This window comes from Bufo gargarizans, chromosome 3 (assembly GCF_014858855.1).
Source record: "Bufo gargarizans isolate SCDJY-AF-19 chromosome 3, ASM1485885v1, whole genome shotgun sequence".
Lineage (NCBI taxonomy): Eukaryota > Metazoa > Chordata > Amphibia > Anura > Bufonidae > Bufo > Bufo gargarizans.
The window spans coordinates 286298796-286316674 of NC_058082.1; the positions used below are offsets into that span (position 1 = coordinate 286298796).

A 17879-nucleotide genomic window follows, 5' to 3' on the forward strand; every position below is an offset into this window, starting at 1 on the left:
ATGCCCAGATGTGCCCCCTTCTCAGAAGTTATGCCAGATTATGTGCCCCCTTACAGTAGTTATGCCAGGGGAGGTGAGCTGCAGTTGGTGAATGAAATGACCATCGCCTACTCTGCGCTCCAGCAATCAGCGCTTCCGTCTGTATTGATGGAAGTGCTCATAGCAGCTGGCCCTGTACGCGTGCCCAAAGAGAGGGCTCTCTGGCACACGTGCCATAGGTTCGCCACCACTGGTCTACATAGTACATATAGAAAATAAACAGGCATCTCACACACATAGCTCATATGCTGTATTCCCATATAAGAACATGCAGTTATTTAAAGGGAAAATTTCTACCTACAGTGTGAAACTGACTGAGCTGTTGCATGTTCAGTGTTTGGCAGCTGAAGGCATCTGTGTTGGTCCCGTGTTCATATGTGCCTGCATTGCTTAGAAAAATGAAGTGTTAATATATGCAACCTCTCCACTTTAATTGCCAGGGCCAGGCAGTGAAAACGTCATATTGTCTGGCCCTGTCAATCAAAGTGGAGAGGGCGCAACAATTGCAGAGAGACCAGAGCCTCTAGGTGTAATGGCAACACCCTCGTTGCACCTAGAGGCTCAATTGCATGTACTAAAACATAATTTTTCTCAACAATGCAGGCACATATGAGCATGGGAACATGGGATTACAAGCCTTCAGCTTCCAAGCGTACATGCAACAGATCAGCCAGTTTAACAGGTACAAATCTGCTGACAGATGCCCTTGAAAGATTGGTGTAGTATATTAGACAACAGGGAAGCCACAGAGAATTAGATTTATGTATTGTTTCCTAGTGCCACCTTTTGTAAGAAACTCTGATAATGGACTAAAATTTACCTTTAATTTGTGGAAAGAGATAGCTGGAGCTGCTTGCCTTGATGATGTTCTAGGTTCACTGCTGTAAAAAACGATTAATTAAACAGCGCAACATTGATAAAGAGAGTGAAAAGAAACTGCCCTCTCCACCATGGCTGCAACACCTATAAAAGCATTGTCTTACTAAGATAACCCTTTTGGGCATATGGACATCATAGAGGTGGGTCTCTTGAACACGATCCCTCTTCATGAGTCAGAGGAGAGATCCAGTATTCGAGGTTCTCACTCTGGTGGTCCCTGCTCATCTTTTTATAATATAGAAGGTCATTCATTCGAATGGCTGCCACGAGATTGTTCTGCAGTGGCTGCTACAGAGAAAGTGTGCTTGGTAACAAAATGTCTTCTCCGCAACATTAGAAGCTCATAACTGGGCATTTCAAAGGCCAGAAACACAATACCATCAAATGATTGCCAAGATGGGGGTCATTATGGTGAGACAACTGCTTTTAATATCAATAAATGAATGCTTCCCATAATGTATTGTCACTGACAATGACTATTGGTAATGAGCTTTAGCCCACTTTCCACATAGAACTGCCATATGAAACTGCTCTATCAGATCTCCCTACTGTCTGGGATATGGTGATCTAAGAGTTTGGGTCCTATCTGGCTTGTCACTTTCTCTATTTTGCCATGTCCTGAATTCCCCAGCAACTGGAGGATTTTTGAACATGGAAATCGTATCTACATTAAGTCTAGTAATGTGATTTAGATTGTTACCATTACCTGATATCTGCAGAATGGCAACATACGTATCTGGTATTTATTTTTCTCATTGCATCAAATTAGGGAGGGGTTTAGTCAATTAATTCTGAGAGCATCAGATTGTTTGTACTCAGCTGGTGCCCTTAAGGCTTGGGCAGCATCCTGGGCATTGGTTCATTGGAAAATGTTCCTGTAGGGTCTATGACCAGTCTGCCTCTGCACTAGGGGCAGCCTGGCTCACCATGAGTGCACTTGAGCTGATATTAAGGATACTGCAGTTTAAACAGGGAGAGCAGGTGAGACTTGATTGCACTGTGCCTTACAATAGGGACGTCACGGATATAATTAGAGATGAGCGAATCGAAGCTGACGAAGTGGAATTCGATTCGAATTTCAGGAAAAATTTGATTCGTACCAAAGCCAAATTTCCTCGCGCTATGTGGTAACGAATCACATTTTTCCTAAAATGGCTGAGGACACGGAGGAAGGAAATCTGGGAAGGCGGGATCACCCATAATGCCATGCATGCAGCCAATCAGCAGCCAGCCAGCCCTGTGATATCACAGCCCTATAAATAGCGTCAGACATCTTAGATTCTGCCGTTTACCAGTATACTGAGTGCAGGGAGAGACATCTGCAGGTGCTAGGGACAGTGTTAGAAAAAACGTAATTGTGCTAAAAATCGATTTACAAGTGCAGGGCAAGATTATTCAAGGTGTAGGGAAAGGATAGGGCGAATCATTCCACAGCATTTATGTTGAACAGGGTTCAGTAGGGGAGGTTACAGCCTGGGTAATAGGAACAATTCTATTACACCTTGCTGCACTGACAGCGGATCCAAATTGACATTATACAGCTCTGTAATTCCAGCAAACCATTCTTATTAGGGTGCAAATGCTGTTTGAACAGGGTTTATTACAAGGAAATATTTCTATGTCTTATTTGCCCTTGTGCGGTGCAGTTATATGTTCTAAAGCATTTTTTAGCTTGTATTAGTGTGAAGTGCTAAAATCAGCCGTTGTGTGGTGAAGTGCTAAATTTACAGCCCTTTTTGTCATGTATTAGTGGCAAAATTAAAATATATTTGCCGTTCAGCGTTGCACTTATATGTTAAAAAGCCTTGTGTAGTGTAAACATGGAAAAAAATTAGGGCCTAATTTCCATTCAGTGGTGCAGTTATATATTCTAAAGCCCTTTTTGCCCTGTATTAGTGGAAAAAGAAAAAACATATTTGCTGGTCAGCGGTGCAGTTATCTGTTCTAAAGCCTTTTGTGGCGTGTATTAGTGGAAAAAGAAAAAAGTATATTTGCCGGCCAGCGGTGCAGTTATACTGTATATTCTAGAGCTTTTTGTGGCGTGTATTTGTGGTAAAAAAAGGGGCTTATTAGCCGTTGTGTGTTAAAGTGAGAAACTTACAGAGTTTTTTTGGGTGTTTTAATTTCCTTTTTATTTATTTATTTGAACAGTATGTCAGACAGAGAAGTGACAGGCCCTGTACAGTGGAGTGGCAGAGGAATAAGTGTTTCAGGCGCAGGCACAGGTCGCAGCAGAGTAAGGGGGCGTGGCAGCAGGTTCGCAGCGAGAGGCCTGAGCTCCCAGTGTCATCTAGCGGTCGTGTCTTGACCAGCAACCCAGCGGTTCTTGAATGGTTGACTCGGTCATCCACTTCATCCCAAGTGACATCAGACACCCCCAGCCAAGAGTCGGTGGGTTCGTCTGACACAACCCTTAGTTGGCATGGCCCGGGAGCAGGCCCTGTGCCCTCACCTGTCCTCAACCTGCCTCTGTCCTTTTCTGTTGCCTCAGCCAGAGAAGTATTATATGCTGTGGGCTCAGCCCCACTATACAGCGAGGATGAGCTACTAGAGGACAGTCAGCAGCTACTGGCCAGCCAAGATGTGGAGGAGACATCCGCCGCTTCGATCACTAGGCGGGCAAGTCGTGATAAGGTGAGTGGCGTGGCAGCTGGTGTTGTGAGCGGTCAGGCTCCTGACCCAGAGACCATTGAGGAGGACATCAGTGACGTGCAGACAGTACTCGATGATGATGATGTAGCTGATCGCACTTGGGAGCCGGGTGACGAAGGGGCTTCATCATTGGGAGAGGAGGGTGGCTACTTGCCCGTGAGGCAGCGGCGGAACCAGCAAGTTGCTAGCATGGCCGGGACTCAGCAGGGTGGCAGCAGTGGGAGTTCGGTAGCCAAACATGCCTGGGGTAGACCACCCGCTTCGCAGGAGCATACCTGCCTGGAAAGTAGTGGTGCATGGGTTTACGGAAGCAGCGGCGGTAGCAGTCGCTCGGTGCTTAGTGTTGGGGGTAAAATCACCTACTCGGCGGTGTGGCATTTTTTTTTGTTAAGCCGCCAGAGGAGGTGAACATGGCAATATGTAGAATCTGTGGGCAGAAGGTGAAGCGTGGCCAGGGTGCCAATGTTGACACCACAGCCCTGCGTCAACATATGCATCCCCACAATAAAGTGGCCTGAGAGAACCGTGGCTCTGATGTGGTGGTCCACCCTGCCGCAGCAACCGCTGAATCACCCAGTGGCACGCATCCGATTTCAGGCAGTTAGGGCTCCACCACCTCAGCCGAAGGGAGCTGTCTGTCCTTCCCATCATCTGCTGGTCCTGATGCTCCTGCTCCTCCTTCTACTCCTCCTCGTCAGTCATTCCATCAACAATCTATCGCCAAAGCGATTGTCAAGAGACAACAGCATGCGTGCACTCATCCAACGGCGCAGAAGCTGAACTTGCTCCTGTCCAAGTTGCTGGTGCTGCAGTCCCTCCCTTTCCAAATGGTGGACTAGGCACCTTTCAGAGAACTGATGGCTTGTGCCGAGCTTAGGTGGAGAGTACCAGCCCTGCACACATGCGGTATGTAGAACAGAAGGTGGGCCAGTCCTTGAGCCTGTTGGTGTCTGCCAAAGTGCACGGCAGTGCTGAAGTGTGGAGCTGTAACTACGGTCAGGGACAATACATGTCCTTTACGGCCCACTGGGTGAATGCGGTTCCTGCACAGCCACACCAGCAACTTGGCCAGGTGACGCCGCTTCCGCCTCCACGTTGTCAGGCCGTTGGTCCTGCGACAATGTCCACTTCTGCCTCCTCGTCCTCCACCGTGTCCTCAGTCTCCACTGCAGGGACAAGTCACAGGGCCTCTCCAGCATACCACATTTGCAGGGCACTGCTGTGTCACGCTGTTCTGCACCTAGTTTGCCTGGGCAAACTGAGTCACACAGGGGAGAAACTGCTCTGTGTCCTTAATCAAGAAATCGAATCCTGGCTTTCTCTGCGACAACTGAAAATCGTAACTATGGTGACTAACAATGGGAAGAACATGGTGTCGGCGCTGCATCAAGGAGGGCTGAGCCATGGGTCCTGCATGACACACATGTTCAATCTGGTTGTCAAGCGGTTCCTGAAGTCTTCCACCCATCTGCAAGACATCCTAAAAAAGGCCAGGAAACTTTGCATGCACTTCAGCCACTCATACACCGCAAAGCACACCCTCCTTGAGCTGCAGCGGCAGAATGGCATCCCCCAACATAGGTTGATATGCAACATTTCCACCCATTGTAATTCCACCCTCTATATGTTGGACTGACTGTACGAACAGAGAAAGGCCATAAACTATTTCTTGATGATCCAAGCAGACAGGAGTACTCCCCTGTGTAACTTTAATATCAGCCAGGCCCTTTGAGGAGGCCATGTTTTTTTGTCAGTCGCCAGGACTACAGGATGAACAATGTAATTCCACTGCTTCATGTCCTGAAACAGATGCTGGTAAATCTGGCTGGTCAGGGGACTGGAGACATGGTGCCTAGATCTCACGGCCACATGAGCCCTGTGGGGGCTGAACTGGAGAAGGAGGAGAAGGACATTGGAGCACAAGCAATGTGTAGCGAAATGGGTGGTTTTCACACACAGGAGAGGAGGAGCAGGAGCAGCCATAGGAGCTACAGGGCCATGAGGAAGAGGAGGCAGAGGACCAAGACATACAGTGGCATTATGCAGTGGAGATGGAGGCAGGGTGTCCCTCTGAGTCATTTGAACAAATGGCCCGATGCATGCTTACTTGCTTGCGTAGTGACAGCCTAATTGTCACCATTCGGCAGAGGGAGGACTTCTGGTTCTCCACCTTGTTGGACCCTCGCTACCGGTCAAAAATGGGTTCCTTTTTTTACACCCTCTGAGAGGGAGGACAAACTGAACTACTACAGAGACATCCTATGTAGTCAGTTGGCCGCTGCCTATCTGCACCATCGTCCATCCTCTTGCAGGTATGACCGGTGGGGCCCTCTGCGCTTATGTTCCACTGCCATGGCTGCTAGGGAGGGGTGGGGTGGCAGGAGCAGTACCAGCTCCATCACCAGCAGCCTGAGTATAGAGTCGATGATGAGCAGCTTTCTTCACCCGCATAGTGAAGAAACTACTCACCAGCAGCAGCTAGACCTGGAGCAGGACCTGAACCAGCAGGTGGTGGCATACTTGGACAGCATCCTGCCACCGCACATTGAAGATCTGCTGGACTACTGGGCAGCCAAACTGGATTTGTGGCCGCAACTATCAGAGTTTGCCCTGGAAAAGCTGTCCAGAGGGGCCAGTAGTGTGGCATCAGATTGGGTGTTTAGTGTGGTGGGGGCTATAGTTACCACAAGAAGAACTCGCCTGTCCACGAGGCGAATGTAAAGAGACTGACCTTTGTCAAGATGATTCAGGCATGGATGAGCCAGGATTTTCACCCACCAATGCCTGATGCATCAGACTAGATCATCCATGGTGCCACACCGACACTTTGACAAAAGAGACCAGTTTCTTTTGGCTACCTGCCTCAGTTTTTATTCTGATGCGGTCACCCGCCTGATGCCACACATCTGATGCCAAGTACTCCATCTTTCACCCACCATCTTCAGCGGGTACTGGTATTGCCACCCACCTCCACACTATGTCACCTTGCCACTCTGTGGCCTCCTGATGCTGATGCCACCTCCACACTCTGTCATCTTGCCACTCTGTGGTCTCCTCATGCTGCTGCTACCTCCACACTATGTGACCTTGCCACTCTGTGGTCTTTCTGATGCTGCTTCCACTTCCACACTATGTCACCTTGCCACTATGTGGTCTCCTGATGCTGCTGCCACCTCCACACTATGTCACCTTGCCACTCTGTGGTCTCCTGATGCTGCTGCCACCTCAACACTCTGTCATTGTGCCACTTTGTGGCCTTTTCATGCTGCTGCCATCTCCACACTAAGTCACCTTGTCACTCTGTGGTCTCCTCATGCTGCTGCCACCTCCACACTATGTCACCGTGTAATTCTGTGGTCTCCTCATGCTGCTGCCACCTCCACACTATGTCACCTTGCCATTCTGTGGTCTCCTCATGCTGCTGCCACCTCCACACTGTCATTGTGCCACTCTGTGGCCTCCTCCTGATGCTGCTGCTGCCGCCACCTCCACACTGTCATTGTGCCACTCTGTGGCTTCGTCCTGATGCTGTCGCCACCTCCATACTCTGTCATTGGGCCACTCTGTGGCCTCCTCATGCTGCTTCCACCTCACCACTATGTAATAAGGCCACTCTGTGGACTTCTCATGCTGTTCCCACCCTCCCGACTTCATAACTGGGCCACTATTTTGCCTTTCGGCCTGTCTGACATCATCATTTATTTGACCCTTCTTCTGATCTGTCAGAAGGAAGGAAAAATGAGATGCACAACGGATCCTGTCTGTATAGCAGCTGTAAGGCCTTTATGGTCCCATCAGAATTGGCTTGTGATTTGGTAGCTAAAAGCAGGAGTTGGTACCAAACACAGAAGACATGCAAATATTCCATTCACGTGTTATCTCTGTTTTGGATCCACTCCTGTTTTTTTTGGCATGAGCAATATGGATGGATTACTGACCAAATGCTGACCGAGTGAAGGCGGATGCTCCACAGACAGGATTAGTTTTTAATCATTGACGTCAACTAGTGATGAGCGGCAGGGGAATAATTTGAATTCGCGATATTTCGCGAATATTTGGTAGAATATTCGTTGGTAATTATTTGCGAATTTGAGATTATTTTCTTGATCGTGAAAAATTGGCAATGTAATATTCACATAATGCACGTGAAATACAGGCGTGGGTCATTATAGCTACATTTTTCAAGCTGCTAGAAGTTTCTGAGAGAAAATGCTTGGCACGGCAGAACATTACAATAGCTTTATATGCAGATAGAGTGCTCCAATATATTTGCGATTGCGAAATCGGCACTAATGATGCAAATATTTTGGCGCAATACCTGCACCTTCACATTTTATCAGGTCTGACTACTTATTAGTGATTGGTGCACTAAGTATTGTTGTGAAATTGTGACATCACAGCACTATGTATATATGTATGTAGCATACATACATACAGCACTATGTATGTAGCATGTATGTATGGACAGCAGAACCTGCTGCACTATATCACTATCTAACCTACACTGACTATCTCCCACTAACTATCTGTATTATATATATAAGCTAACTAACTAACTAACTATCTAATGTAATGACACAGGAAAGCAGAGAGCACAGCAATAACACTGCTGTCTTTCTCAGATCTGCAAAATACTGCATACAAGGGCTGCTAGGCAGTTTCTTATATATGGTAAGGGGTAGGCAACTTCCCTATTGGTTGCTAGGGATGTTGCTAAGCAAAGATATTGCAGCCTTCTAATTGGCCCACAAGCAAGAAGGGAGGTTACTGATTTAAAAAAAAATCTAGAATATTTGAAATTACGAATATATATCACTATATTATAAATATTCGTGAATTCTCGAAGTGCCGATATTCACGATTAATATTCGCTATTCGACACGTCAACACAAACTTACTGTTGGCACCCTCTCCACTCTGTCGGGGGGGCTCTACTTGTATAAGCGTTTAATAGAACAGGTTCTGTAGACATCTATGTGACATCAGCTGTCGAGGGTGTAAAATGAGGGTGCTTTTTCTTGGCGCTAAGATCGACCTGTAAGGCTGAGTTCATACTTGAGTTATTTAGTCAGTTTTGGCCCTGTGACTGCCCAAATATGTAAAGTATGCAGTTTCTAAAAGCGACTACTGTCACCTACATGTCATATGGACTCACAGTATTAGTTCACTACCAAAGCAGACTCCGTATGCGTGTTACTGCAAGGCACAGTGTTCTACACCACTATAAAGGCTAACTGCAGCCAGGAAATAGCCATTTTCTAACGCGATTCGCTGTGAATATATTCGTATCGAACTGAATTCTTTGCAACTAAAATTCGGTAAACCAGCTAATCGAATTTTTGAAAAATTTGCTCATCTCTAGATATAACAATTCACAGGGTAATTAACCGACATTAAAACTTAACATTTAATGTATGCATTGTTAAAAATATGAGCCCAAAGTTGAAAGTATCAATAAAATACAAAAGATTCAGCCTTCCCGCATAAGATGTAACTTACAGTCAACCAAGTATACATGGGAGAATGCCGACTGTGACAAAAATATCACAATACACGATATGGCACAAGAAAACAACTAGAGAGCACCGGGGTATATTGGAATAGAAAAGAGGTATTGGAGAGACAAGGTACTGGGTCTATAACCCTATATCTCCTTCTCAAACCCCTCTCACTCAATATCCCTATCTTCCCCTACTCCAGACATGACAGTGATTGCCCAGCTTCATCAAGGTATATGAGGAAAGGGAAATGAGGAAAATATAAACAGCTATAACAAAGATGTCCCAACATGTTACCTTGGCTTGCGCCAAATCATCAAAGGACCAATATACCAAGTTATGTTACAAGGTTAAAGTCAGTGATATTATGATCAATATAGAACAATGATCAATTGCTTAACAAAACTTCTTAGCTGTCCAATGAGTTCCAAAGTGTAGGTCATTCAGTACAGGTCCTGCGTATGGCAGTCCATGAAAATGGCCTTACACGTGTGGCAGCAGCAATTTGAGCGCCGGACATGGTCGCTTTTAAATAGCGCGCCGGTCCGCTCCTTATCCGCCCCCTTATGTCACATAACTAAATTCAAGCACAGGTAAAGAATAAATCAAATGTAGCACTAAACGACTCAAGTGGCTCAAATGCTGCACAAAAATGTAGACATACAAAATACGTGCAGCATTATACAAGATTCTGAAGGACACATATTCCAAAGTTTACTCTACCTACATATGCACTAGCAGATGTATAGAAATGCATTAATAGGTGCATATTTTATTCTAGGGCCCATGGTGCAAAAGATGTAAAAAAGAAAGAGGAGGGGGTGGGAGGGGGGCACCCCGGTGTATATCCCAGATGAAAGGGACTCGAAGGGGGGATGGATTAAATGAAACAGCCAAATAACAGATGCTCATTCAGTCCCCTGGGATGAACTGTTTTTAATAAAAAAATCTACCAAGTTTCACTTTGGAGTATTTTTCTATCCCAGTCTCCCCCTCTCTTGAGTGGCTGCACAACCTCGATACCCATAAATATGAGTTTAGAAAAATCTCCACCATGTGCCATTTCAATATGTTCAGCCAAAGGGGTGTCTTTTCTATGTCTGAGATCACTCAGGTGTTCACCAACTCTCCTCCACAGTTCCCTAGTGGTCTTCCCAATATATTCAAGACCACAGCCACAGGTGGCCTTGTAGACAACCCCCATGGTTTTGCAATTTATAAAATGTCTAATGGTGTATTCCTTATGGGTAACCCTACTGGTAAAAAGACATCCCTGAGTAATATAAGTACAGGCTATGCAGCCACTGCAACGATAGCAGCTAATAGGTGGTTGTAGCCAAGTATTACTTTTTGATGTTGGTGCTTCGCTGAAGTGGCTATGAACCAATAGGTCCCGCAAGCTGCGCCCCCTGCGGTATGTAACTTGAGGCCTGTCTGAGATGACCTTACTAATGTCCGGATCTAACTGTAACATACCCCAATATTTGTTTAAAACCGCTCTCACTTCTTTTGCTGCTGTATCAAAAGTGCCTATCAAGCGAATTTGGTTGTTCGCAATAGTTTTAGTTTTGGGGTGCAGTAGTGCCATCCTATTAGTTTCACGGGCTCTCTTGAATGTTGTCTTTAGTATGGGGTTAGGGTATCCTTTTTCCAAGAACCTATTCCGTAAGTCATCAGCTTGTTCCTTGAAGTCCCTAAATGTGGAACCATTTCTTCTCATTCTGAGGTATTGTTCAGCCTGAATACCCTGTTTTAGAGAAGAGGGATGATGACTTGCCCAATCCAGGAGTGAATTAGTCGCTGTTGGTTTGCAAAATGTTTTTGTTTTAATCTCTCCTCCTGGCACACCTTGTAACATCACTTGGTATATTGGTCCCCCAATGATTTGGCGCAAGCCAAGGAAACGCGTCGGGACATCTTTGTTACAGCTGTTTATATTCTTCTTCTTTCACTTTCCTGATATACCTTGAAGATGCTGGGCAATCACTGTCCTGTCTGTAGGTATATTGAGTGAGAGGGGTTTGAGGAAGGAGATATAGGGTTATAGACCCAGTACCTTGTCTCTCCAATACCTCTTTTCTATTCTAATATACCCCGGTGCTCTCTAGTTGTTTTCTTTTGCCATATCGTGTATTGTGATATTTTTGTCACAGTCGGCATTCTCCCATGTATACCTGGTTGACTGTAGGTTGCATCTTATGTGGTAAGGCTGAATCTTAGGTATTTATTGATACTTTCAACTTTGGGCTCATATTTTTAACAATGTATACATTAAATGTTAAGTTTTAATGTCGGTTACTTACCCTATGTGAATTGTCCTGTTAAGTTTGGTCACCGATGCAATTATAAGGCTTAGACTATAGCGATTTAGTCGTGTGATACTATATCTCTAGATCTAATTGATGGCACGAGACTAGCTGTGGGTCAGGGGAGGACTGACAACTCATGGGGCCCCCAGGCAATAGAAGATTATGTGGCCCCTGTGGCCCCGCCCACACTCAAGCCACACCCACACACAGCCCCACCCACATATCATGCTGCGCCGGCTCCAGGCTCATGTGGGTTCTTGGGCGATAAAGTCTCAGTGGGCCCCCCTATGCATTGATAACTCTCTGAGTACAGATAATATAGTAGATGTCTCCTGCAGTCCTATGTAACAACACAGATGACACAGTGATGGCTATCTGAGTACAGAAAATTAAGTAGTGTTACCTGCAGTCCTATGTAAAACCACAGATAACACTAGTGCTGATAATGTGGCAGTGTTACCTGCAGTCCTGTGTAAAAACACAGAAAACACTAGTCCTGATAATGTGGTAGTGTTAACTGCAGTCCTATGTAAAAACACAGATAACACTAGTCCTGATAATGTGGTAGTGTGACCTGCAGTCCTATGTAAAAACACAGATAACACTAGTCCTGATAATGTGGTAGTGTTACCTGCAGTCCTATGTAAAACCACAGATAAAACTAGTGCTGATAATGTGGTAGTGTTAACTGAAATCCTATGTAAAACCACAGATAACACTAGTCTAGATCATGTGGTAGTGTTACCTTCATTCTTAGTCTGCCTCCCTGTGTCTCTCCCACGGACCCCATGCTGGCGGCGGTGCTTCCCCTTCCATCTTCTTCTTCTCGCTCCACACAGAACGTCCTGTTGCAGCTGCATCAAGACATAGTAACACTGTGGGCATGGGGATGGTGACAGACACAAGGGAGAGACAGACACACACACACAGGGACAGACACACACACAAGGACAGACACACACACAGTGAGAGACACACACACACACACACACAGGAACAGACACACAGCTAGGCCTCACCACACTCCAGCCAGGCTCCTCTCTGTTCAGGAACACACAGGGTCACTAGTGGGGGGGAGCAGGGTTACTAGTGGGGTGACAGGAGGAGGGGGTTGCCGCTTACGCTGCCGTCCGGCCAGGCCTGCCTGCTAGTGCTGCGCTACTTGGATAGTATTAGTGGAGTGACTCCTGACTTGTGAGTAGTACATTACAGTTAGTAGACCCTGCAGGAGGAGCCTCTGAGTCTCACGGGGCCCCCTAGTGGCGGCGGGCCCTCGGTCCATGCCTGAGTGCCCGAATGGTCAGTCCGCCCCTTCTGTGGGTACTGTTGCTGAAATTGAAATCATTGTGGCATACTAAGCAATGTTTTGGCTTAAACAGAAGCTGTTTTTAAGCCTGAGAAAAATTTCTGTATAAGCTGAAATGTCACTTGGTGTATGGTGATTGCTGCTAGAATCAATAAGCTTCATGACATATTAACATTCAAGTTGACTTTATATTCCATTAGGCCAACCATGGCTGACTGGTTACTTTGGTTGATTCTGGAAACAATTGGTGTTTGTGGCGCTAGGGTGATATTGGATGCGCTTTAGGTTTCTGAGGGCAATATGGCTGACACTAAAGGTATTGTGGCTGATTCTGGGGCTTCTAGGCTATTGCTGTTGTTACTGTAGCTGGGGATTCCCTTGTTATACTAGCAGTGTGACTGGCACTGGCAGCATTCCGGTTGTCATTGTTATGGTGGCACTGGGGCTCACTCTGTGAGCTTTAAGCCTATCCTTGTTATTGGAGAATTATGGCTGCCAAAATTGTGGTTGTCATCCTTATGGTTGAACTGACTGTGGGGGCACTGTGATGACTCTTGGGCTAGCATGAGTGGTGCTGGGGGCACCTGATTAACCTCATTTGGAGTTTTTTTCTGAGGGTAGGTGAGTGGCACTGGGTGTATTGTGGTTGTCTGACTCAGTGGTCACTCTGGTCATTATTGTTCCTCTTGACTATCTAATAAACTTGAATACTGGGAATGTATAGTAGAGTGTTTTTGGTGATCATTTTTGTACTACACTATGCTTTAACTGTAAAATTAGGTGCATATGATTGTCCATGGATAAAGGTGCAGTAATTTGACAACTCAAAACCCAATGATTCTTAGGAGCATGTGATTTGTATTAAACATATCTCGCAATGACATCATGGAACATGCATACATTTTCCTGGTTCATACTACGAGTAAATCTTTTTACAGTCAGTGTGCAATTTTACAAGGATATGATGTGGTATTTATTGGTGGAAGCAAGGCATATTCAGAAGGAGGAGTGAAAAGGAGGAGTTCACCTATTTTGCAATGTGCCCTCTCCTGTATAAAAAGTCTTAGCTGAGATGTGACAGTGTAAGGTGCTGAATAATCCGGACTCAAGGCATCACTTTATGCAGAAATGACGTTCTCATATTTACTCCTCTCCTTCACCCTGCATCTTATCACATCTTATGCAGCAGAAGGTAAGCCAGGTCTCCTCTCTTTTTTCCCTACCACCTTGAAGCTCCCTGATAAACTGCTTTGTAGGCTGTTCACTATACACAAAATAAGGACAAAAGGGCAAATCCAAGCTTATTACAAGACTCATATATCATTTATCAGTGTAACCTTTTCGCAGGAAGGCTGCAGTGAAAATGCTGAATGACAGGATTTGTACTGCAGAACTTATAACAAAATTCGACTATTGAATCACAAAAAAATGTAATTGTGACATATTATATCTCTATCAATTATACTGTATAATAGCTGAAGCTAATCTAAACTACTGCTAAAAGTTTGGGGACCTTAGATGTAATGTCACCTCATCTACTTGTCTGTTAATCCTGTAATCTGACAGTAAGTGGTAATTATTCTATTCCATACACCATAGATTACATTACTGTAACATTATTATTAAACTGTTTATATTATACAAAAATCCTATGAATTTCTGTACTATAAAAAAAGAGAGACTCCCTACTCCTACCAGAACTACCATGTTTTTTTTACAATTTGCATGGAAATGCTTTCTACATTGTTAGGAATTAGAGAAGTAGTAGATCGTTTTTTGCATTGTATACTGTACATAAAGTAAGATCTACCCTATATTATATTGTTTCATTTGTATTTTCATTGCCATCATATTAATACATGATTGCAATGTCATGGCAATGCTCTTACATATAGATCAGATTTGTCAATGTCAAAATTCTTTAAGTCATTGAATTGTTCTGTTTACTGCCTTGAATCATTGCTTATCCAAGTCGTCTTTTCTGAAGACTTGTAAGCTATACAGAATTGATACCTGTCGTTGCTGTTACGCTCACCTGTTTGTTATTAGGAGGGAACATTTAACAGAAGTGCTCATGAGGTTAAATAATTAACCTAATCTGTTTAATATGTCTGTAACATAGATGTGTCATGACCAGTAGTCAAGCTTTTTATGAAGTCTGGCCACACGCATGCTCAGCTTGACGCAAGTTTTGGGGACATTGAACCAGACTGTCCAATATCAAACTTGTTTCATTCAAAAGTATCACCCTGTTTTATTACTGTCTGGATTTGCTGTGTTTCTACTGGAATTGTAGTTAATGTTTGGCCAAATAAGTCATAGTGCCTAATAATATTGTCAGATTCATTCTAATACAAGAAAAACAAAACATTACAGTATATAATAATGCTAGGCTTAGGTTGAAGAATTCCTTGAAGGTCCCAAAATATGCCATAAATAATAAAATACCAATATACAGATTCTGTCTCCCAGTTTTTTCTCTTTGTGGATGGGGGGTTTACCTGGCTGGATACATTCCTACTGAACCTTATGACCATACAGCTGAAGTATAGCCTTGAAAGTGCCAATTTATCTGTGAAAATGTCTAGTTTGCTATGTGTAACTTGAAACACCAGGGTCCTAACTATAGAATTTTCAACCAAGTAGGAAACTTCACTTACAATTCACTAGCTGTTATTTACACATGATACCTGATATTAAAATATACATAAAGTATAATTAAAATGGCATCATGACGTGTGTAATATTGTAAATGTGTATATGTCTGGATAGTGTGGCTATTGCTTTCTAGTAGAGCTGTCTAGATACAATACCTGGCATTTCTAGGATTAATTGTAGGTTTCAAATCCCCTTGGCTAGGGAAATGTGGTAATATGCAATAGCTCTAGTTGCTGTTCCTTGTTTATTACAATGTTATGCAATGTTTTATCTATGGATACTATGAAACTTTGCAATATCACATACCATCACACATTACGTGTTGACTACACACTTGGCTTTAGTGGTGTACATACACAGAATTGTATTAATCTATCTATCTATCTATCTCTATCTAGCTATCTATCTATCTTCTGTCTATCATCTATTTATCAATCAATCAATATCTTATCTCATATCTATATCTATCTCATATATCTATGAATTGTATTAATCTATCTATCTATCTCTCTCTCTCTCTCATATCTATCTATCTATCTATCTATCTCTCTCATATCTATCCTATCTATCTATCTATCTATCTATCTATCTATCTATCTATCTCTATCTCTCTCATATCTATCTATCTAGCTATCTATCTATCTCTCTCTCTCTCTCATATCTATCTATCTTCTATCTATCATCTATCAATTAATATCTTATCTCATATCTATATCTATCTATCTCATATTTATCTATCTACTCAATCCATTTTGGTGTTATTAAGTGAAGGGGTAGCAGTTGAATAGTAGTAGTGAAATATAACCACTTGGAGAAAGGTGGCCAATCAAACAGAATAAGTCAAATTAGATCAAATGACATAAATCCCCAGGATAACAAAGCACATGACCAGCTAAGAATAGCAAAATGCTGCCTTGTTCGCTTCAGGTGCTGTTTTTTTTTTGCCCACAGGAGCAGATCCTTTCAAAATATTTAATTCTGAATACAAAAGGAAGAAGTATTGTCCTGGCTAACCCCAGGAAAGCTTCCAGCACATGATGCCAAAATCCTGAACACTTAAGATGAATGCACTTACGACTGATACTCTCCATAATTAGACAGATGACAAACAGACAAAATATGGGAAGCATATAAAGATTTATTAGCACAATTTATGTACAGTGATATGCAGTAATACTAGATCTAGAATGCCATTTTATAAGAGGGAATAGCTAATGAGTGGATTACCAGGAGTAATTTTTTACAAGGCACTAACAACATAAAAAATAAGGTATAACTAAACAACTCCCTATCTGACAATCAGTGCAACACTTAAGAGTAGAGTTGAGCGAACACCTGGATGTTCGGGTTCGAGAAGTTCGGCCGAACATCCCGGAAATGTTCGGGTTCGGGATCCGAACCCGATCCGAACTTCGTCCCGAACCCGAACCCCATTGAAGTCAATGGGGACCCGAACTTTTCGGCACTAAAAAGGCTGTAAAACAGCCCAGGAAAGAGCTAGAGGGCTGCAAAAGGCAGCAACATGTAGGTAAATCCCCTGCAAACAAATGTGGATAGGGAAATGAATTAAAATAAAAATTAAATAAATAAAAATTAACCAAAATCAATTGGAGAGAGGTTCCATAGCAGAGAATCTGGCTTCCCGTCACCCACCACTGGAACAGTCCATTCTCAGATATTTAGGCCCCGGCACCCAGGCAGAGGAGAGAGGTCCCGTAACAGAGAATCTGTCTTCATGTCAGCAGAGAATTAGTCTGCATGTCATAGCAGAGAATGAGGCTTCACGTCAGCCACCACTGCAACAGTCCATTGGCATATATTTAGGCCCAGCACCCAGGCAGAGGAGGGAGGTCCCGTAACAGAGAATCTGTCTTCATGTCAGCAGAGAATTAGTCTGCATGTCATAGCAGAGAATGAGGCTTCACGTCAGCCACCACTGCAACAGTCCATTGGCATATATTTAGGCCCAGCACACACACAGGCAGAGGAGAGAGGTCCCGTAACAGAGAATCTGGCTTCATGTCAGCAGAGAATCAGTCTGCATGTCATAGCAGAGAATGAGGCTTCACGTCAGCCACCACTGCAACAGTCCATTGGCATATATTTAGGCCCAGCACACACACAGGCAGAGGAGAGAGGTCCCGTAACAGAGAATCTGGCTTCATGTCAGCAGAGAATCAGTCTGCATGTCATAGCAGAGAATGAGGCTTCACGTCAGCCACCACTGCAACAGTCCATTGGCATATATTTAGGCCCAGCACCCAGGCAGAGGAGGGAGGTCCCGTAACAGAGAATCTGTCTTCATGTCAGCAGAGAATTAGTCTGCATGTCATAGCAGAGAATGAGGCTTCACGTCAGCCACCACTGCAACAGTCCATTGGCATATATTTAGGCCCAGCACACACACAGGCAGAGGAGAGAGGTCCCGTAACAGAGAATCTGGCTTCATGTCAGCAGAGAATCAGTCTGCATGTCATAGCAGAGAATGAGGCTTCACGTCAGCCACCACTGCAACAGTCCATTGGCATATATTTAGGC

At 44.2% G+C, this 17879-nt stretch overlaps 1 protein-coding gene across 1 annotated transcript in view; it reads left to right on the top strand.

Annotated features, from left to right (window-relative positions):
* Positions 1 to 1845: 1845 nt before the first annotated feature.
* CA4 (carbonic anhydrase 4) overlaps positions 1846 to 17879 on the top strand; it is a 49974-nt gene continuing 33940 nt past the window's right edge. The window contains exon 1 of the mRNA XM_044285614.1: positions 1846 to 1899. Within this exon, the coding sequence (XP_044141549.1) occupies positions 1846 to 1899 (54 nt within the window). The remainder of the gene's footprint in view (positions 1900 to 17879) is intronic.